The sequence below is a fragment of the Betta splendens genome, chromosome 9, assembly GCF_900634795.4.
Source record: "Betta splendens chromosome 9, fBetSpl5.4, whole genome shotgun sequence".
In the NCBI taxonomy this organism is placed as follows: Eukaryota; Metazoa; Chordata; class Actinopteri; order Anabantiformes; family Osphronemidae; genus Betta; species Betta splendens.
In genome coordinates this window covers 21155145-21181036 of record NC_040889.2, presented here as the reverse complement: position 1 = coordinate 21181036, position 25892 = coordinate 21155145, and the positions used below count along the sequence as shown (strand labels likewise).

Genomic DNA, 25892 nt, shown 5'->3' with positions numbered 1-25892 from the left:
TAAGGAGGTTTAGCTTGTCTTGGCCCCAGGCTTAAAAATAGTTTCTTTAAAGCCTCATCCTGGAAAAATGTCAATCATTGCCACACTATTAAAAGCGTCTCCCCCACCTGTTTCTTCTCCCCTGATTGTTTGATTACACAAGCAAGGTGAGGTTTGATCCGCCGAGGACACGTCTTTAATACATCCGCAATTTACCACGAAGGCGGAAAAGGTCAAGTCAACAACAGGATTGCGGAGGCCGGCATATGGAGGAGATGTGTGCAGTGAATCCTTGAACTAATATGTTTACCTTCATCTGAGTAGATGTTTACAGAAGGAAGGAAGGAAGGAAGGAAGGAAGGAAGGAAGGAAGGAAGGAAGGAAGGAAGGAAAGAAAAAACGAAAGAGAAAGAAAAGGACAAGCATAGAAGTCATCAGCTTTATTTACTTATGTCAAACAATAATACATAAGAGAGGAGAGGTCAAATGAAAACTAACCATCGACATTAAAATAAAGAAATTTCAGTCCTGAGATTGACAAACAGCAGGAAACAGACAAAAATATCTAGTGTGGTGGTGGGGATGGAGAGGGGACAGTGGCAGTTTCAGCAAATTGAAGATGATGGTTGTGGGAAGATTAGGGGAAGATTGCAGAACTGGAGAAGGGGGTTGAAGGTAAGCAATCACTGGGATGCTTGGCTGTAGGCACATTCAAAAGTTGAAAACCCCACGGCTAAAGGATTTTACAGCTTTTTTTTAATATTCAGACTTCTTATTTCGAAATCTAAGACTCATATATTATCAATTTCAAAAAGCAAGGTATTCTTTACATTTTTTCATCCTGAGGAGACAAAATCATTTTTAAACATAAATACAACACTGCAGGGAGAACAATAAGAGAGATGCTTTATAGATTTCCCATTTCCATATATATTATTTTCTCAAGGTTGTGGCACCCTTAGACTTTGGCAGCATTGGTGCATTTGAGATCATTCGGGAAAAAAAACAGCCCTGTTTGTCCACAGGAACATTCTGAGAGCCACGCAAACAGTAAAAGAAAACAGGATTTAAGAAAAGCAAAATCCCCAGACTTTTGTGTTTAGATTGGATACAGCAACTTGATGAATATTTGGAGGCCATAAGCTTTTTCAGCTGAACATACATGTCTTGTGATGCAGAAGAAATAAAATGCAGTAAGCTGCTGGAATCACAACCAGCTGCATTGCCTTTCGGGGGAACGGTTCAGGGTCTGTGCCTTTGGAAAAGAGTTTTTCTCGCGATGTGAGTCGACTTTTACTTCAGTTGCATTTAATTCTGAGAGCGTTTCTGCCCAGCGGTGCTCACACGTGACCCGTCTGGCCTTGTCCATTAGCACTAAAGAGATGCGGCAAAGCGTCCATCAGGCAGACCCTTCAGTGATATTGTGCGACGCAGGTATAAGGCTGGTGGGACAAGTATAAAAGCCTCGGGATCACCTGAATTATTGATTAAAGTCTCTCCTTGCTCGCTGGGAGGCGAATGGAGACGAGCGGCCGTGACTTCATCCTCCCTGCGACGTCGAGAGGAGACGCCGGGAAGGTCTCGGGGACGAGAGCCCCGGGGGCCCAAGGGCAGCCAGGGGACACGAGCGAGGTTGACCAAAGCGCTGTGGAGGGGCCATTAACCCCCCCACACCCCCCCTGTCATCTGTAGGTTAGAGAAGCACAGCCAGGACTCTACAGAGAGAGCAGCTGCCTTCATTTTTTCTAAGCATCGCTCCCCTCCCGTCCCCGCTCGCAGAGAGGAAGAGCTGCTTTGAACAGCTTCATCCGCTCTCCTTCCGTCTCAGCAGTATTTAAGGTGCATAATAACGCCGCTGGACCTTTGCACTGGGTAAAGGTCTTCCTGGACTTACTGGGATTTACTAAGGGATTTTTACCACCAGCATTAGTCAATTCCCCTCCACTTTGCCCTCTGGCCCTCCTTGTGAGTGTCTCATTGCCCTTGAAAACGTGTTAACAGTCAATAGTCTCCAGCCAGAGATAAGTTATAGATCTAAGCGTCCTTTTCAGATGGGATGTGGACGGTCTAATTTATCATGTCCTGGGCTTTTGCTGGGAACGCTATTTATTCTCAATATTGTTCCAAAGGAACTGGTTTGTAAATGAAGGTATTAGCCACCATAGATTTAGTAAACGCAGACACCACAAGTTTTTTCACAGAGAAAGGTAATTTCTTTTGAGACTGAATTTAAATACGAGGCCACGGAGCCAAAGAGGGGAGGCTCAAACCAGCACTAGGAACACGGCAATTATCCTGATTACTGATGCTTCGAGGCTTCTCTGACCCCGAAATCCCTCTCTTGTATCTTTCCCATTTTTTTTTTTTCCGCCGAGATCTGTCACATTGCGCGAGGCCCCTCAGCCGGGCAGGGAGCAACCATGTATAATCCAACAGAAAACAAATCCCCTCGATCAAACACAGCCCAGCTTTTAAAGCAGGCCTCTGAGCCCAGGCGCCATGGTGCGGCGCTGAGGCCCTCGGAGACGCTGTGATTTAGCAGGCCCCGCCCCCCCGCTACAAACCCCGCTGTCCTCCCCTTCAACGCCAGCCAGCCCGTCCTAACCTTCAGTTTGTTTAAGCACTGCTGAACCCTGCTGGCCCCGGACGGGGAGGGGGGGGGGGGGGGTTTAGATAATGACATGCCATATGCCACTCTGCCTCTGCAGCTGAGTGAGCTGTGCGTGGATCAGCTCAGGCACAAATCTATTTGAAATTTAATTCTATTATACTAATATAGGCTAAGCGTCCATTGTCCAAATCGGTGGAATGGTGGAGGGGACCTGAGGTGCAGGGCTGAGATGCATCCCATCAATAGGAGCTCATTAATGTGTGCACAGGAGCAGGGGGCAGACAGTTTGGAGCCTGTACAGTAGAAATGCAGCCACACAGGCAGGATGGTGAAAGTATTAAATACCACCTTATATTTAATAAAACAGTTTTCAAATAGCTCATTGTTGATCAAAAATATCCAGGTCCTTTTCCTGCTCTACTCCGTTGAACTTGGCTCAAAGGGACAAATTCCTCTCAGTACCTAATATGAAATCCCTTGCTATTTGAAAACGGGTTTGATTTCAAGACTTTGACTGAATAAATACCCTGCGCTGGCAGTGTCCAGCGGCCAAGCGTCACCCAATATTCCCATTAGCGGGGAGGCCTGGTGCCTCCGACCTCCACTGGTGGGAAAGGCCAGACACCAGAAACTCCACCGCCTCAAGTATCTCCTCTTCACTTCAACCTCATGTGACAGGGTTTAATGCTCGGATGCGAAAGCCAAACGGAGGGGATTTAGAGATGGGATGTATCTGTAAATCTGTCAAAATATTTCTACAAGACAGAAAATATGCTGGATTCAGACTGTGGCCGGGGTATTAAGCTGTTGAAACAACATGAAAATTTTTCACTGGAATGTTAAGGAGGCTTACTGTGCAAATTTAAGCCAAGAGGCTTGGTATTCTTTAGACTGGAATATTTGTCAGCCTTCAAAGACAGTGGCGCGTCTAGAAACACAGCGAGAGCAAACTTTAAGGCTCGGAGTTGAAAGGTCTATTCACGCTTGTCATTTAACAGCAACATTTTCTTTTTCCAACAAAGCTGTTCGCTCTTTTCCCTCAGATGGACAAAATATAAAGGATGACCAATTGGATAAAGGTTTGTCAGTGGCAGCGATCCAACCTAACTCTGGACTATCTGGGTCCGATTTCCCTCCAACCTCAAGTGACGTATGACAGAAAATAATGACAGACCTCAAAGCCATGTTCTGGCTTCTGAATATATTCTTAAAGAAATTTATTTTACACCTCAAAACAAAACGAAAGGATAGGGATTAAGGATGTGGTACATTGGGAATGTATTGACAACTGTAGTTTACATTTTTTTGGTGTAAGCTCAGAGAAAAAATGTTAATACAGTCATAATAATTGCACTTCATAAATCTAGACTGATGCCAGTTCCCCCCCACAACAAAGCTCCAGCTCTCTCTCCACTTAATAAATTCAATTTACCATTGAAATTTGACTGACAAAAGAAATGCTAATTTAAGACCAGAGGACTGCTGCACTGATCCAATTTTTCTCTTTCACTCGAGTCCCACAAGGCAATAAAACATTGCAGTAATTTAGGTGCAGTACATTCAAGGGAATCTCACAGTCATAATAAATATTTCACTGCTCTGAATCGTCAAGTTAGGACTGGTCGGGCCTGAATGCAACCCAACCAGGGGCTAAAACGGACAAGGAGAAGCTGAGAGTTGACACCAGGACATGATTGTTTTCATTTTGTGTTGGTTTTTGTTTTTTTTCGGAGGATCGGAGGCGATCCGCCCCTGAAAAGCAGGCTTCATACGTTTGTTTCCACTGCTGTCTGTCACTGTGATCGCACCTGATAGAGGAAGGGGCTACGGCATCACAACCAGTCGTAAGAGAACCGCGTGAGAACTTGTTCTCCAGCTCAGGAGAACGTCCGAAGCCTCCAATGAAACAAGGTTCACAACAGACCTGCATGTTATTCAGATATGCTTTCGTTGGTAGTGGTGAATCGATTTTTTTTCCTGTCGTCATCGTAGAAATTGTATGATTACAATAAAAAAGTCTGAGGATTTTGAAAAACACAAACTAAAATGCACGCGCGCATGCACTCAGCCACATACACGCGTTGACATACACGTAAGGTTATGCAGGTAACCTCCCAATCACATTCTTCATTGTAACATTTCTTTTTGTTGTATTTTTTTTGCAAGATTTTTTTTAAATAAGTATTTCAAGATTTATTGTAGATTCCAGTGTTGGTTAGGTAAAAAGAGCTCTCCAACTAGGTTCTTACAGAACCAAAGCAGCGACTATGCCTCACACCAGGACATAAGAAACTGCACATCAGCTTTAGGAGAAATTATTAAATCAATGAAACTGAAGTTACAAATAAAATAAAATTAAATGAAAAAAAAGCATTTGAGACACTTTTTCCCCATAGCAGCCAATGCATATATTATACCTACAAATATATAAAACAACAAAAAATAGGTTCAAGTTTTTCCAAGTTTCTTAAATATATCATATCCAAACTACCCAATTCCAAACTTCAAAATTAACAAGAAAGATTCAAGCAGTGCAATTTACGTACGTATCAATTATAACAGCAATAATACCTAATATTTTTCTACCCTTTTAATTCAACCATATGATCCTCGTACTAACCCGAGTACTGCCTATAATCTTCTTTTTCTCTTGTATCAGCACATTGTTGTGTATGTAGGTGTATGTTTACGCGTGTGCTGTTACAGAGCATTGAATTTCGCGACAGCCCTAAATTTTGGCCCTTTAAGGCCATTTCAGTGACAACCTACACAGTAGCTTCGTCCTTGTAGTATTTGGAAGGGGGACACAAGTGGCGTATGCACTTCATGTCAAGCTATGATTTCTCATCAAAAAAGTTCAGGCAAGTAAAACAACAAATGAAAGAAAAAAAAAAATCAATCCAAAATTCCTATTGGCAAAACCACACAATGGAACATCTGGAGAATCTTGAAATCCCTTTTCTCTCCCACCGGCAATGACGCTGCTCGTATTGGGGACTCAGCCTTGAAACAACCAAACCTCAGGTCACACAGCACAACAACTGCTCTTTTCTAGTTAAAACGGTGCCACTAGCCACAGCTCGGTGAGCCCCCCCCCCCCTCAAAAAAACCCAAATCTGGTTTTTAACAAATTCACAATTCTCCATTTGTTTCCCCCGTCTTCTTCCCCCTCTATCTGTAAACAGGGAGGCGGATGTGTGCATGCTGGTGGTCTAGCAGACGTGGCACAGACACAGTCTCGTAGCCTTTGCCAAGCATCTGCTCCTTGATGCAGGGTGGGTGGATGTCGTTGATCAGGTACTCCAAAGACTGCAAGCTGCTGCTCAGCACAGATGTATTGCACAAGCTCTTGCTGGGCAGGCTGCAGCACAAACCTCCCCCGCTGTCTATGGCAGGGTGGTGGTGGTGGTGGTGGTAATGGTGATGGTGGTGAGGGTAGCCCATCTCCCTGTGCCCCGTGGCGGGCCCTCCTGCGGAGGTTCCTAAAAGCTCCTGGGGGTTGTAGCAGTCACTGTCGGGTGTCACCAGCACACTGTTCCACGGCGGGGCGAAGTACTGACCCACTGAGAAATTCCCGTGCATCCCAACGCAGTTCAATGGGGAGGAGCTGACCTTGTCCAGCCCGGCGCCCCCGCTGGCGCTGGCCGTCAGGTGGTACGGTCGCGAGGACGAGGAGGACACTTGGGCGGCCATCATCCCTCCCCCTGGAACACAAGTTTCAGGGGACTTGCTGATGGCGCCGCCCCCTCCGCTGCCTCCGCTGTACATGCGGAGCACAGCCTGCTGCTGCTGCTGCTGATGCTGCTGCTGCTGCTGCTGCTGCTTCTGCCAAAGGATATAGTCCATACCGTCTGCATACGCGCCACTCTTCATCGCCTCTGCACTTTGAGCCGGCAACCCGGGTCCCGTGTAGACCATGTTGGCCTGTGGGCCCATTCCCACCACGTACCCTCCACCTGAGGAGCTGGAGGAGACCCCCATGACAGTCGTGCCCTGCTTGGTGGGGCTGGAGTTTGACGGTGCGGTGGCGGCCCCCTGACACACCTGCAGAGCCTGGGCCTGGCAATGCTGGTTGATCTGGTAGATGATGCTCTGGATGGAGGGCAGGTTCGACTGCGTGGGCAAGGCGAGGCCTCGGCCCCCTGTTACAGGGATCACTGAGCCAGCTACAGTGACGTTTGGGGGGACCGACAAGCCGGGGCCTTCTGGAGGCTTCGAGGGCCCGTTGTGGTAAACCATTTGGCCATGGCCACTGGCTAAAGTGCTACTACTAGGGGGTGGATATGGGGCAACCGCAATGTGGGCTGGAGAGAGCTTAGTCCGTCTGCCTTCGGAGTTCTTGAGGACACCTTTTGAAGGGACAAAGGTGGAGGCGGACGATGAGGATGAGGAGGCCTTGACGATGGCGAGCAGGCCCTGGTAGCCGCCGGTGTGGAGGTGTGGGTAGGGACTGTAGCGCTGCCCCGTGGTGTCGTATCCATTAACAGTCCGGTTAAGGTGCTTATGCTGAGGAACCCTGATGTTAGTGGGGAAGATCTTGATGGACAGAGGGCTGTTGGCCGTCTTCTGAGCGTAGGCATCAAGTTCCGCCGCGGTGGGGTAACGTGGGGAATGCGAGGGCACCACAAGCTCACCTGCAACAGAGACAGAGGGAGAGGCATGAGTCAAAGGAATGGGCGATATTTTTTAAAAAGCGGAAAGCGACGTGGGGAGAAGAATAAAATAGCAGCCTGGTAGTTTTAGTGATGGAAGACATAATGTCAGATCTATCAATCACTTGCAATAAGCACAACACTGCAGCAACAGTAAATCTGGCAGCATTAGAGTGGCCACATCTGAAGCTCGGGGAAATGTCAGCGTTTCCACAAGAGCAGGTGAGTAAAACCAGATGCAAACACCGCCGAACAAGCCAAACACAGCTGGCAAATTGTAAATGGCGACTTCATTCGCTATACGTTCCCTCAGTCGTCCTCCTGTGTTTGAGGTTCCTCTCCGTCTCATTTTCACACTCTCCCGTGGAGGTTGATCCCCAGACGAATGGATCTTTTTAAAAACTCATTCTGCCGAAGCCCTTTACCTTAGGCGCTGTTAAATCAGTGCATTGTGAAATTAATTCGGACTCTCTTTAGCCTTGAATTGGGTGAGCGTTGGGTACCAGGCGGGGAGGATGAAGGCGTGTTTAATTGCAGTGGCACATTTGAGATTTATAAGTGGTGTCACTTACTAGTTCTTTCCCGTGGCCACAGACTTTCCACATTTATTCTATCCAGCAAAAACACCCTAAAAACGAATTAAACACTTATGAGGGATTAGGATGAACTATAACCAAGTGAGCAATGTAAAGAATGCCACAGGGGCGCCAGTCAAAAACCTGGTGGAAGGTCCACCTCAGGGTTGGGCTGGAAGACGTGTAAATGCTCCACTGTATGGGTGTGACACATTTCAGCAAACGCGTACGTAATGTAGAATAGCATTTAATATGTAGTACAAACCAGAGCACAATAGAAGAGACAACAGGAAGACATGCACTGCTATAAGCGTACATGCAAATGCACCATACTGTTCCTGCCATATGAGCCCACTCCAATTCCAAAATTCAATTCAGCAGTGAATGCAGTGAGCGGGCGCCGCAATGGTCCTCGCTCAATGAGCCAAGGCTTGGCCATTGTGAACTGAGGTGGCAAACAGGAAAATGGCAATTTCTAAAAACCCCACCATGTGTCATTGTTTTGCAGGCCGGGCATGGAGGTGAGGGGCCGCGGTGAGATTGGATTTAAACGACATTATTCAGGCAATTTCATGGCTACTTAGCTCAGTGCAACAAAAAGGGTTGGGGGTCGGGAAAAGAACTCAATTTACAAGCAATATATCAGCTGCCAGAAATGACTTGCAACCCCTTCAGAAATGACATTTTTATGCAAAAGCTAACAAAACGTACAAAAATTAACTGCCATAACAGTGTCGTCAGCAAATGTCCCGTCGACCTAAGGAGTCTGCGGGGTGCGGCCTGTGACTAGGACTCACTCCATTTCCTTTCCGATTGCAAAATCACTTTAAAAGAGACTCCACAGCCAAGTAGTCACAATTCTCATTTCTTTGCTTCCATTACAGGTAGCGTGGGGAGTTCATTTCAACAGCCCTATGGGTCTCCAACTGTGAAAATGATTAAATCTACAAGATCCATATCATGAAAAAAAAAATTGGGGAATTTAGCAGCAGAGGCAAGACGCTGAACATATATATATTCAGCGTATATTCAGTATATATATATATATATATATCCAAATTTGGTGCAGGACCTACTCCAGTCAGTTTGCTTCATCCTGCGGACAACATACTAACTGGATGGGGAACACTGTTCTTAGAATTAGAAATGAAATGGCCAACAACAGCCTGGTTATTACGGCTTCTTTTAACCGAGAGGGGGAGGCCCGGTGCCATCCTAATGGGCCCGGCTGAGTGTGCCCGGCCAGTCTATCTACGATCTAACCAGCCTTGCTGAAGCAAAGCCCTGCTTCCCCGGTGACAGCCGTGCCATTTGCTTTGATGTTGTGACTTGTAGTGGAAAACCGACAGAAGACTTATTTCATTTGCTCAGAAGAGGAAAAAAAAAACCACAAAAAAACAAGCTCATTTGAAAGCACATTGCTGGTCCACATGCAAATGGAATGGTAGCATATTTTTTTTCTGATCTTCTTTACATGAGGGCAGGAGAGAAAAAAAACAACATCTTTGATCATCACATGGTCTAAATGAGGAAAGATACTTGGCTTTCAGGCGCATCAAGGGCCCGTGCCCTGCCGCCCCTACAAGCTCCCAGCTGCAATATGCCCATCATTCCACCTAATTACTGCCACATGAGGGAAAAAAACTATAAAAACAGCCAGGAAATTCATTAAAGGGTGGCTAATTCTATTCCTTCTCACTGACTGAGTCCATATTTTCCATGCCTGAGCCTGCATTTCTTCTGAGCGGGAGGAGAAAGCCCTCTCCCTCCGTCTTTTCCCAGCTTGGCCCTTGTTTGTCAATAGGCAGAGCCTTTGGCACATCAACCTGGCATCAAAGGGTTTCACACTTCACAGGCCACAGGGATTAGAAGCCTTTCAGGCCTACAAAACCCATCTCGGCTCCACAAAGGCTTCCGGTTATTAGAACCCACAGGCATAAAGGAGGAAGAGAAGGAGGAGGAGGCAAATGAGCATCTGGATTCTTCTGATTCCAGCTTCCTCTTTAAAAAAGTTCCATGGTATAAATTTTTAGAGCAAAGTTGATTACAGTAAGTGTGGCCACAACCCTCGGAGAATTTTCAATCTCATACGCGCGCTGTTATGCGCACTGTGTTTGATGTGCGGGGTCTCAGCGAGTCTATAAGCGGGAGCATGGACGTTTGAGGGAGGGTCCTTTTGCCCCGTGACTCATTGGCTTAGGCTGCAGGAGATCACGGCCACGAGCAGCGGCGCGCAGATGCCTGATAAACACCCAGCGCCATCACTGCCTCCTTTGTGTGAGCCTTCACCTACTCCTAGGTACAGTGTGTGTGTGTGTGTGTGGGGGGGGTCCTGCACCTGTGCACGCTCTGCAAACACAATGCACGAAAACAAGAAGGAAAATAAACACACGCGCGGAAAACTGCATCTGCAGTTGTGTGTCTCATTTGCCATCAGTGGAGCATGTTGTTATCCTCGGCTCAGAGCTCTCTCATGAAATGTAGGGCAGGGACAACAACAGGTGCCTGTGCGGGCGACAGCCTGCAATGCCTCCTGGGCTAAATGCTTCACACTTGCTTCATTTCGACATGCGACAGCCTTGTAAGGATTAATTATTTCCCCTGGGGATGGAAGAATATGCTTTTTCCCTTCCTGAGAGCAGGAGGCTACGTACAGACGCGAGGCGCGCGGAGCAGCTCATAGCAAACGAACGGGGAAACCCGCGCTAGCAGGGATTTACAATGGGCAAGAAAACAACACTTTCACATAAAAGGAATGTAAACAAAAGCGAGCGAACGACTGAGCTGCACTGGAGATGAGATAAAAGCCGAGGCAAACACATGCATTAGTTCTGAGAGATCACGCGCCAGGGAGCAGAGATGGCAGGGAGGCAATTAATGGGCTGACCTTCGTCCTTAATCACCCAGTGCCTGGCACACAATGCCCATGTGTCAGAGCAGCACATCTCTAAATGCCACCCCTCATTAGCGCGACGCACGCGGCGAGAGAGGCTATCTGTGCAGCGCTGCACTCTCCAGCGGGCGCGCAGAGATAGCGGCGCTCGGGTCGGATAACATGGCAGCGCGGAGCCGGACCGAGCCGCAGCCGCCCGTGATATGATCTAGAAATCCCATTTCACTCGGAGGATGGGCACTCTCCTGTCTCTCCATTTTTGATTGGCATGAAACTCCCCAAGCGCGACGTCCTTGGTGAACGTGGCGCTGTCACCGCGATCGCGTGGATGCGTGTGTGTGTGTGTGTGTGTGTGTGTGTGTGTGTGTGTGTGTGTGTGTGTGTGTGTGTGTGTGTGCATCTTGTGAAGGGGGTACCCAATTCTGAACACTCAATTAACACTCCTTTAATTAGCCAGCAGTACATTTGAATTCTGATGAACTAATTTCCTTGGTGTGAGGGTGGAGGAGGCGGCGGAGGGGGGGGGGGGGGCTGGTAAAGACGAGGTCCACTGGGTACAAAACAGCAATAAGGAGCGAACTGGTTAGATTAGACTGTAAAAAATTCATTAAATTCTGTGCAGTTCTTCCAAGTGAGAGGTCAAATTGTGTTGATCACAAGAAGCAGCGGCAGACAGGAAGTATGAGAGCAGGGAGTTAGGTGAGGTGGAAAGGGGGTGGTGGGGGGGGCGGAGGGGGGAGAGGAGATATAGAGTCAGAGGCTGCGCGAGAGTGCAGCAGCAAATCCAGAGGACCATGAGAATGCTTTGCATTTTAATTAGAGGTTTAAATGAATAAGCAGAGGAAAAAGTCTGAGAGAACTGCCTGAAATGCACTTTCCCCCATTTATTAGCGTTCCAAGTGTTCTATAATTATGAGCAGGTTGGAGAAGTTGGAGTCTTCTTATTAGCGAGAGAACGCTGGCGCACATCAAACGCTCACTCACTCCTGCACGCCCGCCCGCGCGCCCGCTCGCCGCCCGCTTTGATCCCTTTCGGCCACGTACGCCGGTGCTTGTTTGGATGAAGAGAGAGGACCGTCGAGTTGAACCGCAATTAGGTTTTCACAGAGCAACCGGTGCATAATGCGCATTAACTCTGGGCAAACAGACGGCGCCGTGTGCGATGGGCTGAGGCCGAGGAAGATGAAGATGAAGATGGAGCGAGATGAAAGGAGACGCGGGGGTCGGGTTCAGTCCAGCGTCTGACCCGTGCACTTGGAGCCATTTCCCCCCGAAAGCAACAGTCCCTGTTAAACGAGACATAAGCTGCTGCATGTTTGTACCATATGTAGCCATGAAAGCTAATGAAGGACCTCAGCACTCAAATTTAGCATTCTACAATTATGCGAATGCCTTTGAATTCATATCTTGGTACTTTGTGCCAACGCTAATGGACTTTTCCTTTGACTTAGATGTAAAGAAGTTCTTCAAAATAATTAATTACTGGCTCAAACATGGCTCAAGCCCTTCGTGTCAGAATTACTCGGCGCGGAAAAAGTTTGACCTGACACTTGTGTCGGGATGATTCAACCCCATTGTTCCATGGAGGAACCCTTGACCTGAAGCTATTGTTGAGATCCTAGAAGATAGGATCAGGGTCTATGACATCCTCTCCCCACCTCCATCAACCTTCTGTGAAAGGACGGGCAGGCAGTGGGGGGGGGCCTGAGGCGGCTTTGGGTCCGGAACAATACCTGCCTTGTGCTAATGGAGGTGTCATCTGGCACAGGGCTGATTAGTCAGCGATTACAGCCAGGCCTCAATTGCAGTGACAACTGCTGCAAACACAATAGGCCCTGATAGAGCCAGCTGTTTGGTCCTCTGCAATTAACCCTGCATCCCACTCGTCTCCGGCAGTGCGCTGCCTCTAATTGACTATTGGGCACACAAAGCAGGGGCTGTCGGCCAGACCCCCTGGACTTAGCCCCCCGCCCCTCTGCCGAGGTAGAGATGATAATAATAGAGGCGTCCTGTGGACTTGGCCGCCAGTCAATCAAAGCCTCAGTGCCCCACAGGAGCTTCCTGAGGAGAGGGAGAGCAGAGGAAGCACATGTATGAGCCAGTGATCAACAGGGTAGAGCAGCCTTGCAGGGGGCAGACATGTTGAATATGCCCTCAGCCAGAGTACTAATCAATTCAAGTGTACGTGAGGGGAAAGGGAACCCTGCTGCTTGCTTGATATCAGAAAAGCCATTTTTAGGAACACTCATCTCCTTCTGTTCATCTCAAGGTTGATTTTCTGCGCAACAACACAGGGAGGGGGAAAAAAATCAAGGCAATTATTTGTCAGGCCTTTGCTATCTATAATTGCAAAGATAAAAATCAAACTGCAATGATTTCTCAGAGGATAGAACTAAATTTGTGGCTGCTTGTGTCATCATAATTATCAAACACGTGCATATGATGAATCAGTGGAAACGAGTGTGCTCCTCATTTACTCCTCTCTCCTTTCCTTAACTCCTCGTCTTCTTTTGTACTATTGTTCAATGCACTGTCCCAAGGTTCAATGAAACCATGCCCACATACACTAACTACACATTTAACACAATATTTTCCATTAAACAACAAGAGAATAATCAAACCAATAGCTCAGTAAATGAAAGCAGCACTTGGACCCCGTTTATCATGTGGTGCCATACTGCAATCCCATATTGGGCTTTTAACCTGCCAACATGTTTCACAAATAGCAAAGAGGATAATGAGAATGTTAAAGCAATCTGCACACTGATCCTTCACAGGCACACGGACATGGCACAATGTCAAAAATGGATTTAATCATTAAAAGAGATTTAAATAAAAAAAAAACTTGGACAAAACTCCCAAATCTAATCTTTCATTTCATTAAAACTGATCTCATCTAAGATTTAATCTATTTCCTGCTCAAGCAGATGGAAGAAATACCAAACTGAGAGCCTAATTTGGGCTTTCTCCTCACACTGCAGCATGAGGTCACTGGTTATCCTGCAGTGATGGGACACGTGTGTGCTTAATACACACAGACACAGATGAGGGTGCAGATAATAAAGGAGCAGACCTCATTTCTCAGCCTGTGTTTGTATTCGACTCTTTTACATGTGTGTATAATGTGTTGGCGAACAATGTGTCCAACTGCGTCCTAATTAGCCCCCTATTATAAATACAGGCTCCCTCAGAAGAAATGTGAAATATTATACCACCAGGACACTGTCATGTTTACATTTCCTCATTAGAATTTATCTCTAAAGCCAGATGTTAGTGAATCAGCCATGAAAATTCATTAGCTGGTTTGATGTGGCAACCTCGTGCTCCTTGCAGACAGACCTGGCTTTTATGTGCTGTAGAGGAAATTACTGAGAATTGATTGATCCTGGAGGACTCCTCTGTACACATGGCCTGGCGAGTGCGCAGACACACACACACACACACACACACACACACACACACACACACACACACACACACACACACACACACACACACACACACACACACACACACACACACACACACGCACGCTAACAAGAGCATTATACAATACACATCTTAATAAAATCGCTTAAGCCATAAGTCCATAACTGTAAATAATTCAATATTTCAAACTCCGACCCTCAAAGCTGATGTGTACATATAAAACAAACGCACCCTCTGACCTCAAAACACTGAATTTGCAAACGTTTTCCCAACGCGCCTCCTTTACTTGTTCCCTGCTCACCCTTTTTGCTTGCTCTCCGGTTTCCTTTGTCTTCCTCTCCGTCTCTTCATCCCCCCCTATCTGTCTCCTCCGTCTCCCTCTCTCGGTAAGTGAGTTTCATCTGGGGTGCTCGCCGGGCGAAATCACCTCAGGGCGAACACTTTATTATCTGTAGTCAAAGCGTCACCACAAATACCATTCTACACACACAAGTGTCACTTTCCATTTGTCTGCACTCTGGCTGCATTAGCGGAGCAGAGCCTCGTCTCCAGCACGAGCGGCGGGAGAGAACGAACAGCGTGGGAAAGGCCTCGTCCTGCATTCCTGCCCCATTAACACCACTGGCACCACGGCGGACCTACCGCCTCTCAGGGGGAATTAAAAACATTATTACCACCGCGGACGCCGGAGACGAGCTCATGAGACGGCAAACAGACAGATATGGAGAGAGCAGACCACCAAGTCCTCCACGTTACAATTAACCGAATAAGACCTGCTGGAGCTGGAAGGAGATCGCTGCGCGTGTTAATTAGTGATGATGGAGCTGAGCGTCCGGCACAAACAGCACCGCCGCGTAGGCTCGTTGTGTTGGAGCCACAGAGGAATGCAGGCCAGCGGCATCGGGCCGTCTGTGAGACCCCCGCGTAGACAAACACACAAAGAGGGCCAACGTGTTTACCTCACATTACACACGCCACTCCATAAACAGAACGGCCAAACAAAAAGAAGTATGAATTTAAGTAATGTATGCATTTAAGTATGAATCCTAGAAATGTAGGACAGTGAACAGAGGCTCCTTTCAGGTTGAAGCAGACTCTCTCTCCAATTTTGTTTGTTTTCATTGATCAAAAATTTATTTAAACGGAAAAAGCCCATGGAGTTTAAGCAACCTTATTTCCAAGAGGCGTCATTACAAGGTTACACAACAACACAAATCTGGCCAACGCGCACAGTTGTCCACAGATAACAGGATGTAGGCGCTTGTTTTGAGCCTGCGTGGGACGTGGGACGGGCCGGGCCCCAGGCCGGGCCCCAGAACCCGACCCCCCGCCCACCCGGCCGCCCCCGCTGCACATGCAGCACGGTCTAGAAAGCAGGGCTTTATCAGCAATTACCCCGAGTCAGCACGAGCAGCGCGGTGGCTCCGCGCTGCGACTGGCACACCAGCCGATACTGTCACGTGCCATTAGGCCTGTGCCCACGAGCCTGTGCACTCATTCCTATGGCATCAAAGTCAACCCAGCCCCCCCGCTCTCCCCTCCCATCACTGCCCCTCCGCCGCGCTCTCCTCCTTCCCGAGGATTTCCCGTTTTACACCAGGCCCCGCCACGTCGCAGCGTCGCCCTCGCCGAAGCCGATGAAACGGCATAATCCCATTAAAAAAACAAAACAACCCAATCTCTGCCGCTTAATTAACCGAAGCAGGACGGGTCAAGCGGGAGCGGGAGCTGGAGCTAGCCGCTGCACCAGGAGGCGGCCGGTGCCGGTGGCTTCCACTCGACCCATGTCTTCTGATGGAGACTAGCGCGGGGACGCTCACACAGTAAAGCCTGTGCAGTTCTGGGAGGAAACACACATGAAACGCAGCCAGGAACGAACCAAGTTCACATCCTGACCTAAAGGGCTGATGCGAGACCCTCGCTGTACTGTCTTTAAGAGAATATGCCGCGCCGTGACACTGTTTCCTCAACGGGTCACATGTAGAGCCAAGAGTCAGCAGCACTCACGGCTGTGCACAAACTCGAACGGACACAGTAACAACACAAACACACACAGTCTTAAGTAAAGGACCCCAGAGGTAGAGCTTGTACGCGCACACAGAGATAAGAAAAGAAACCAGAGACGGGGGGAGAGGGAGGAAAAAGGGAGCGAGTGGGAGAGATGAGACGAGGCTGGAGGCGTCTGGGCAGGCCTGTCAGACCAGAGGAAGTGCTGGTGCGCGGGCCTGCAGGTAAATGGAAGAAGAAAGGCGCCCGCAGGCTGCCCGAGGCAAGCCTGGGCCCTTCTGTTCTATCATTTAGGAGACAAGTCCTCCACTGATTCCCAATTAATATTTAACACTGCACAGACAACAAGGCACTCCACTGCAGTGCACATGCCAGTGAGAGGAGAGGAGAGAGGAGAGGAACTGTACTTACAGCGCACTGTATAGGAAAGTCATATATTACAGTATCTACCTGTGAATCGCATTTCCACTGCTTAGCAACAAGGAGGATGTCAGAATGCCTTTGCAAGTCGGACGCAGACGCTGGTGATTAAACCTAAGGAAAAGGAGTAAAGGAGAACCGGTGGTTAACAAACCGGCCCACCGGCGTCGAGGCCCGTCATTCGCCGCAACCCAACACCGACGACGGACCCACTACAGCGGAGCGCAGACCGCATAGCTAGCGTGCCGCGGGAGCGGTGATTTCAGCGCGCACGCGGCCAAGCTACCCGCGCTGACAAAACGCAGCCAGCGACGGAACCCGACCGGGTTCGAGCTGCGGCCGAAGCCAGAACTCGGCCGTCGGCCTCCGAGTGCTGTCGCGCTACGTTTCTCATTTTACCCCCGAACAAACACATTGATCGGAATGGAGTTTTTGCTCATTTTAGTCGTTAACAAATTTAAATGGAAGGTCCAGTTTGGTAGGTACAGTAAGCCAAGGCTGCACAACCCGCTCTGATCCAATTAATTTCATACTTCCTCAGCCTTTAAACAGTCACAGAGAACTTCACATTCCCACTTTCCAATGAGCTGCCGTCTCTTTATCACTTGGACGGAGTGACTGGACAGAAATAGAGTAATTAAAAGCTAGGAATCTTGTTAAAAGAGATAATGGAGCCTTTCTTCTTCTAAGTCCAAAAGTTGGACCGCGCCGACACTTTTAGTTCGAGTTTTGCCTGAGAAGAATACACAAAAACAGTGGCTTGGCTGCCAGGAGTGTGTGACACCTCCCGAACGCCTCTCACGGCCAGTCTGCGGTGGGCTCGGCGCCGCCACGGCACCGGCTGCTTGTCATTTCCTGTGGGACAGCGAGGGACCGCGGACACGCTCTGTTCCCCCCCCCCCCCCATCCCCCAACCCACCCCCGCTCTCTGGCAGGCGAAGATAGAGGGTGTCGATGCCTTGCACCTGGGACGCCCCAAATGCCAGCTTGCGGGGCTTTGGAACCAGGAACCTGTTTCTCCACCCAAGTCCCGCTGTGACCGAAGCTAAGGCAGAGCCGCGCTCGCCGGAGCGCACCTCCCGAGGCAGCGGGACGGCCTCGCCCCCCTGCGTCCGCAGCAGAAGGCCGAGGGCAGAGGGGAGGAGCGCGGCTCCGCTGGACGCCACCAGCCGGAAATGATCCGCCGCCTGCCCGCGCCGCGGCGCCGGCACGGCGGAAGCGGCTGCGGCGCGCGCGAGGCAAGACTCTATTAATACTCCGTAATGTCCATAATACTCGCGTTTGCAATATAGCGACGCCGTGAAAGTGTGAACGGCGCGTTTCATGTAGCCGTGCAGAGCCCGGTGGTCCCCAGAATGAGATTGCATAAGTAGCCATCCAGGAGGCGGCGCGGGGGCCGCGGATAACTGTCAATCACCTTTCACCGTGGAAAAATACCTCCTGACCCCTGCTGCCTCGCTGCAGACTGCGGAATAATGACAGTCTCTGTGGGCACTCTGCGGAATTCCTAATGGGAGCTGAAGGCGAGGTGGTTCAATCAGCGGGAAAAGGTCAAGCGCATGCAGATTCTCTCACTCCAGCTCCGTCTGCACTCCGTTCCCTGCGTTCCGCTCTACGCCCCCCCACCCCCACCCCCACCTCCAGGATCCTGATGCAATCAGGGTAAAGGTTGCTTTTCCCAGCCGCCGCTCGTAACATTCAAATATTAAACTGAAAACGCTCCCGCTGTTGTTATACATTAACGCCGATGAGTGCTGTGTACCGCGCTTCAGTTTCCAGCCCCACTGTACGTCCTGCGCTGGCTAACGGCGGACAAGATGTGGCTGGAGGTCATTACCTGAACATATTCCCTCGCCGGTGGTGCAGCTTAGGAAGGAGCTAAAAGCAAAGCAGACTAATGGCTCTGGCAGCTGTGCCTGCAGAGGCACAGGGCTATTAGGAAAACTACAATCCCCAGGTGAACCTCCGTGTCATGTCCTGAGGCTGTGTGTGACAGGGCCGGGTTGTCTCTGTCGATCAAGCCGGAGGAGGGCTGAACCCGCCCCGACGTCGCATGAACCGGGGATATGGGCCCGCGGGAGCTCCTCATCTGCACCTGGCTGATTGGCACCTCGGGGCGTCCGGGGCGGCGGCGCACGGCGTCGCGGCTGCGTGTGCGCGCGCACGTGAGCGTTCTGAGCACGGCTTAGAAGAGGCATTTAGACCGAGACAAGAGCGATCTCACCCCCTCACGAGTCCTCGCAGTGCAAATACAACACGCGCTAAATCGCTGTTGCATTTGTGTAGCCGGTTGAGGTTGCACACGTGAGGGAACACCACGGTCGGAGCAGTGTGTGGTTACTGGGACAGAACCCACAGTGGGTCTGGACAGAGAACAGGAACACGCGCAGCCAGTGTAAGAATGTCACACAGGCCGAAGGAAACAGCCAAGTGATGAATAAACAAATGAAAACCTGCTGAAACATATTATTTGGAAAACAGCCAGGCACAAACAACCTCATATCAAGCAGCCAGTTGAGAGATTGTGGACCTGTTATTCTTCCGCTGACATGTGGCAGATTAATTGCTGTCTGGGCCGGGGACGAGGCAGGTCGCTGGCGGGGCGTTGGTCGTCACCGGACCTGCACCTCCCTCTCCCCTCGGGGAAAAGGACTCAGACCTGCTCCCCGGACCCGTCGGACCCACAGCGGAGGACGGTGATCAAGAAGAGGGATGGGCAGCGACGGGGGGGTGGGGGGCGCCGCTGGCCGAGGGTGACAGGGGTCAGCGGCGCCCATTCACCCCGCTCCCCCTCCGGGGCATTTCTCTCTCATCTCTCTGGATGGGTGCCCTCTCTCTCGGGCACAACATGATGAGAGGCCCTGGCTCGCCGGCCGTCTCTGCCTTTCATGTCTCCATCTAGGGCAGTGGTGGAGAGACGTGGGGGGGGGGGGGGGGGGGGGGGCGGCTACAAATGTCACCCATAAGGGGGGATTTAATTAAAAATGACAGGGGCTGGCGCTGGAGAGTGCAGCCACATATGCACAGAATTTGGGTGCAGAGAAAGCAAGTGCCTATGATTTATAATTCAAGTAATGCTCTGCGCTCCTTTTAATTCTGCGGCCAAAGAAAAAAATATCAAAAGGCCGCCCCTGTGAGGCTAATCCAATATGATATTTTTAAGGGCAGGCGGTCAATGGCTTTTTGAAAAGCCAGCTTCTCTCCCTCGCTCTCCGCTGCTCTCTCTCCTCACCCACTTGTCTGTCTTTGCCCGTCTCCCACTCCCGTTCCCTGCTTTCTCCCCGCTCTACAGTAGCTCGCCCCCCACCCCCGCCCCCCGCCCACCTCCACCCTCGCCCCCCGAGCCCAGACAGAGAGCGGGCTGTGATAATGGAAACATCCCGCTCTCCGCCTCCCGTTTCTCCCGCTAAGCTCCGTGCGCTTGGGGGAAATTGATTGTCTGGCGAGCCGATCTGAACGCTTCCAGCTGATGGTAGAGCCAGTTAAGTCCTTTTTTATTGAGGGTATGAGGGATTTTTAATGGGAGTCGCATCAATGAACTGTGCAGCCACTCGGCATCTGCATGCAGGGGCTTTTTCTAAACCCCCTCTCGCCCTCTCGTCCCAAATGCTCCAAATGCACACACACACACACACACACACACACACACACACACACACACACACACACACACACACACACGGGAAAGATGATAAAAATTGCACAGCTCACCTCCACCTCCCTGCCAGATAGTCCCCCTCCTGTGCTTCAACTCCCTCTGTCTCTGTGATGGGGGTGTATTCAAGCCTTCAGCCTCCTGTTGGGCGCTCAGGTCATCTTACCCCCCACCCTCGCTTATGTTGGCATGAGCTATAGGCCACAAACAACTAATCATGGGGACCTGCTTAGCATGTTGACCTGAGTGTGTCCACTCCTGCAGCCAGACCCATCGTCTGCCTTTCTGCACTCGTTCTAGGCCTGGAAGAACAATTGGCTTATTGAGGCCAAGAACTGCACGGCGGTGGAAATCCAACACTTGCACCCCCCCCCCCCCCTCCAAGGACAGAAAGGAGGCTATTATGTTCAAACATCCTCATTATGAACCTCAAGTCAGTCCTGCGGTAGTCCTTCAATCAAAAGATTTAACAGGTGGAGGAGGAGAGGGAGTCAGACGAAGGGGGTCAGTAAAAGGGAGAGCGGAGGAAGACTGGACACTGTTCTTTTTCTCTATTGATTTGAGTCCTGACTCCCACTGGCTGCTCCTCAATAAAAGACCTCGAGAGGAAGCGGACTAATCCTGCAAAATTGGAAGGAGGGAATTGATTACGATGACTCCCTCCATTCCTCTCCCTCTCCCCTCATCTTTACCTTCTATAATTCTATTTTGCACAGTTTGTCTTTGTCCTTTCTTTCACTTCTCTCTGAAACCTCATTAGTGGGCTCGGTTGAACCCCACTCAGCATTCCTCAGAGGTTCTCCTTCCAAATGTACCCGAAGCTGTTTATTCATAGCAACCCCCCCCCACCACCACCACCACCAAAAGCGGCTCCATAGGAAACGTCCTTAAAGACGAGCCAAAACAACTCGGAGGTCGCGCCGGGCAACACCTTTGTTGTCCGTGGCTTTCCTCTTACAGGAGGCGATCGGGGTTAAACTGGGAAGCAGCTAATTGGTCAGTGAGGCGGTGAGAAAGAACACGAGCGGCTCTTCGCCCACAGCCAATCAGAGCGCCTTTAAGGCCTTTCCCTGAGCTGGTTACAGGTTGATGCTGAAGCGCACCGCCTGCTTTTGCCTCTAAGCCTCTTTAAGCTGAGGTAAAAACTGCTAGGTTCCTGCTCCCCTGCTTTCCATCCAGCCAGTCCTTTTAATCGGCTTGCGTTAGCTCGTAGCCTGCCAAGGCCTCCAAAGACTAGTGGCATTCGAAAAGCAAAGGACCTTTCTTTCTCTGGGGAAAAAAGGCAAAACTGGGGAGAAACATTTGTTGGGAATACCTTATTGCTGCAGCTTTTCCTAATCCTGAACTAGCCGGGACCCGTTTTGCCAGGTCTGCAAAAGCGTTTTCAACCCTGGCTCATCCGCGTCCCTTTACACCATTTTGTGAGTGGACAGAGGGTGGTGCTTGGGGAACAAACAGAGCAGCTGTCATGCTTTACAGGCGGCCGGCAGAGCCGGGGCCAGACACTGTAAATGTTTACAGACCCTCAGGGTCACCCAGGGCCAGCGAGGCACGTTACACACTGTCTGTTCGGCCCTGTTGCCACGACTGCACAATCAGCACAGCAAAACAGTCCCCTCGCAAAGAATAGCCAAACAACGCGCTAATCCAAGGCCCGAGAGCAGCAGGACCCAAACTGTTTAGAATTCCTCAGACAAGTAAGGAAACACAAAGACAAACAACTGAAAGCCGAAAGTCTGTTTTCCACCACTTGCTCACAGTCAGTGTTGATCAGTAGTTTCTATCAATTACCAGGATAATTAGATAAAACACAGACGGCAAACACAAGCTTTAGCTTTGGAGGCGCTGGGCATTCCCAGGCCACTTTATTAACTTACATTTTCGCCCGAGGGCTTGCGGCGGCTCCAGGGTCTTGCTGACACACACCGGGTGCTGGGATGGAGGGTTTTGCCTCCTCTGCAAACAGGCCAGCATGGCGAGGCGGGCACAGTACTACAGCCGGGGGAGTTCTGCGGCCAACCTGCAGCAGAAGAAGACGGGGGGGGGGGACAAAGAGAGGAACGCTGAGTGAGTTAAGCGGAGCCATTTGAGGTCGAAGCTCGGCGGCGGCGGCGGGCGAGCCGGCGGGAGCCGCCTCCGGGCCCGGCGGCCTTGGTTTCTCACCCAGAATTTAATTGAGAGCGCGTGCCCACAGCTGCCCGCCTCTCAGAGCGCCGTGTGCCGAATGATAAACGCACACCTGCACCGGGGCTGCACAGCTGACACGGGCCCAGAGCACAGTCCGGCCCAGTCACGCTGCAGCTTCACACAGCACATCCACGCGGCCATTCGAGCGCGTCTCCTGTCTGTGAAACCCTCCTCCAAACACGCGGGCGCACGCGCGCACACACACGCACACACACACCGAAGGCAGCGGCACCCGGGCGCGTTGCTCTGCCGAGGCAGCGTGCGTTTGGTGATTGATGGCGTTATCTATGGACAGCAAAAAATGGTAATGCTGAGAAAACAGCAGTCTGTCTGCTACAACTTAACATGCAACAGCTCTGGGGGACTGTCAGGAAAGGCCCGGGGGAGCGGGCGGCATGTGTGTGTCTGGATGCATGTGTGTGTGTGCGCACGTGTGAGCAAATGCAATGGTTCGGGGGGGGGGGGGGCTGCCAAGCGTACATCAGGGCTAGTGACGGCGCTAATCAATCTCCCTCTAGGCCATAAATCTCCAGCTCCACACTCCCACTTTCCCCACAGCCACCTTCGCTCAGGAACCGGGAGCCAGTTGCTGCTAGTTTCCTCTCAAAAAGCCCATCAGAGCCCCGGTGGAAATACAGGACACACTTTATATATATATTTATATATAGAAGGAAAGAAAACCCACAACCGCCCGACTAAGAATCCTCAACAATCGAGTAGCATGGAGGCTATCATTCATCAGCAACATACCAATGTCACATAGCACAATGATGACTGATTACAAAGTCTCCTACTTGGATTGTGCGCCAGATGGGAACAGCTAAAGCAAACCGTTTAGGTCCAGAAAGTGTTTTTATATGATAAGGATCGAGATTCACTCCTCTATTGTTCACTTAGCGGATATTGTTTGGTTTCCAGGAAACGTGCTCTTACTGCGGCGCGTACAACACTTCAGAGGCCCGCTCTCACCTAAAAAGCACCGCTGTCTCCGCATCAAGCGCCGCAGCTTTAATTCCAGCCCCGCGCGCGTTTGAGCCTCTCGTCCAAAAAGCACCGATATGAAACAGTGTCGTTTCCATCTGCGCCGGTCTCGGCCCATATTAAAACAAAGAACAGAGGCAAATATTTCATCTGCGCTGTCAGCGCCAGCATCTCCTGCCACGATGCGTGGCAGATTATTGAAAAATGATTTCTCATGCGTCTGTCACAGGCCTGTCCCATGTTATTTATTTTCCCAGTGAATCACTAAATGAACATTTAGCCACCTGCCACCAGTCCATTACTTAGTTTCATAGATTATCATTTCAATATGAAAGAAAGCAATTAGAATGATTACGAGATAAATGAACGGCCGCTCATAAAGCGTCCGTTGCTGCTGCTGCTGCTCATTTACTGTAAGTAACAAGGCAGAATATACATCAAACATGTTAGCAGCAAAAGCAACAGACCTCCATCAGAACTTTTAAAAATGAGAAAATGCCAATGCAACAATAAAAAAAAACTTAGTGTTGAAAATCCTCCCCTTACTCTCCACAGAGAGAGTAAAACGCTAATAGAAAACATTATTAGTTAACATAGGAGGATATAAACAGTGTAACTGTCAATGTAGACAGTGTTTCTGCCTATAATTAGCCTTGAATGACTTCCTGACTCTGAATAGTTCAGCAGCAGGTGATAACAGGAAAAATGCATCATCCCTCCACACAATTCAGATCTTCACCCTTCAAAAAAAACATGATTTAACAAGACATTTTACACCTGACATTAAATCTGACCTCAGGCCTGTCTAACGCACTTAACGCTCCGAGTCCAATGTGTATTTTTAAACAGCATCAGCGGGAGCAGCACACAACACTTTTAGCATGAGCCCGTCGGCCCGGTCACCAGAAACGATCCCCTCACATAAAAGAACGCAGATTACATTTCTGGACTCTGAATGTTTTGTTAATTCTGCAGTTCACTCTCTGAGTCTCTCGCACACACACACACACACACACACACACACACACACACACACGCACACACACGCGCGCACACGCGCGCACACGCGCGCACACACACACACACACACACACACACACACACACACACACACACACACACACACACACACGCTGCAGATGGAGGAGAGGGGCCACTCTATTTCTCGCCAGGTGCTTGAGCAAAAAAGGTCGCTTGCGGTGCCATTTCCTCTCGCACACAGGCAGGCCTGGCCCAAACACACTGGCACTTTGAGCTCATTACTGGCTATTCACATAATCCTTTCTCTGTGTCCTCTCTGTGAGGATACTAATTTCACAACGAGCCCATCCTCACGGTCCATTTGTTAAAAGATAGTGGTTGAGGGAGAGAAAAGGGACACATGGTGCAGATTGAGACTAAAAGCTGGTCTTAACAGGGGGATACCTCCACAGTTTTCCCCTCTCTGAAATGAAAGACAATCGTGTAACTACCCTCCATTTTTCTCCATTTGCTGCTCACCAAATGTATTCGGAGGCATTATACTTTACTGAAAGAGATGCACTTTTTTCCCCCAATTCAATTTCAAGAACCAATTTTCTTCTATTATTGCCTTTAAGAGCACCGCAGAAGAAGCAAGTCGTTGGCTTGTTTGTCGTGGCCCTCCGTTCCCTCTCATCTCCTCCCATTAGGTCATTGTGCTACTTAGCAGATGTCTATCAGTGGCAGGAAATTATCTCCAAACCAGAAACCTGTGACCCGTCACGCAGCTGCCATAAAACAGCCTGTCATGCCCGGGTCAAGCCCCGTGAAGGTGCCGGAGAATGTGTGTGAGCACAAACGCACACACACACACACACACACACACACACACACACGCTCGCAGAACTTCTCCTCACTCACTCATCAAATCCACTCACAGGTCTCCTATTACACCGGTGTGGTGATATCTCAAAAGCCAGGATGTCTATCTGCTCCCTCCCCTCCTGCTACCGCGAGGCCCGCGACGGGGGCGGAAGATCCCCAAGAGATGAGGGAATCAGCCGGACTCAAGAGGCGGTGGGCTCGGCACGGGCCTGTTCCTTAGTTAAAAGCTTCCTAAACTGCGCAGGGAATCGGAGACGACGTCTCCCCGAGTCCAAAGCTGTGTGCGCAGATAAGCCGCCTGAGGCAGGGTGGTCACGGGTGAGCCGTGCAGGCTCCAGGTGAAGCTAAGAAGGCGGTGGCTGATACTGGGGCTTGGAACTGTCTGACTTTTCTTAATTGGCAAATGAGAAACTAAAAAAAAAGCTATTTCTGTTTGTCCAGGAGCCACACTGGTAAATAAAAGAAAGGGAACTTTGACTTTGCTGATTCTTCTGAGGTTCAATTATTTGCTTTAAAAATGATTTTCTTAGCTAATAGTCTCCCACACTGATTTCCATTAACCTTTATAGCATGATAGCTGAAATGCCCCCAGCGCAGGAGCAGCCGTGGTCCGGGAGACTGGCAGACAGCCGCCACAATGAGCGGAGGCGGCGCTTGG

At 49.9% G+C, this 25892-nt stretch overlaps 1 protein-coding gene across 2 annotated transcripts in view; it reads right to left on the bottom strand.

Annotated features, from left to right (window-relative positions):
- Nucleotides 1-404: 404 nt before the first annotated feature.
- The window catches only part of fam222aa (family with sequence similarity 222 member Aa), a 45023-nt gene continuing 19535 nt past the window's right edge, over nucleotides 405-25892 (bottom strand). For both annotated transcript variants that reach the window (XM_029162293.3, XM_029162292.3), the window contains exons 2-3: nucleotides 22099-22241; nucleotides 405-7224 (exon numbers count right to left, since the gene is read on the bottom strand). In XM_029162293.3, coding sequence (XP_029018126.1) covers nucleotides 5762-7224; nucleotides 22099-22195 — 1560 coding nt within the window. In that variant the 5' untranslated portion in view covers nucleotides 22196-22241 and the 3' untranslated portion in view covers nucleotides 405-5761. The remainder of the gene's footprint in view (nucleotides 7225-22098; nucleotides 22242-25892) is intronic.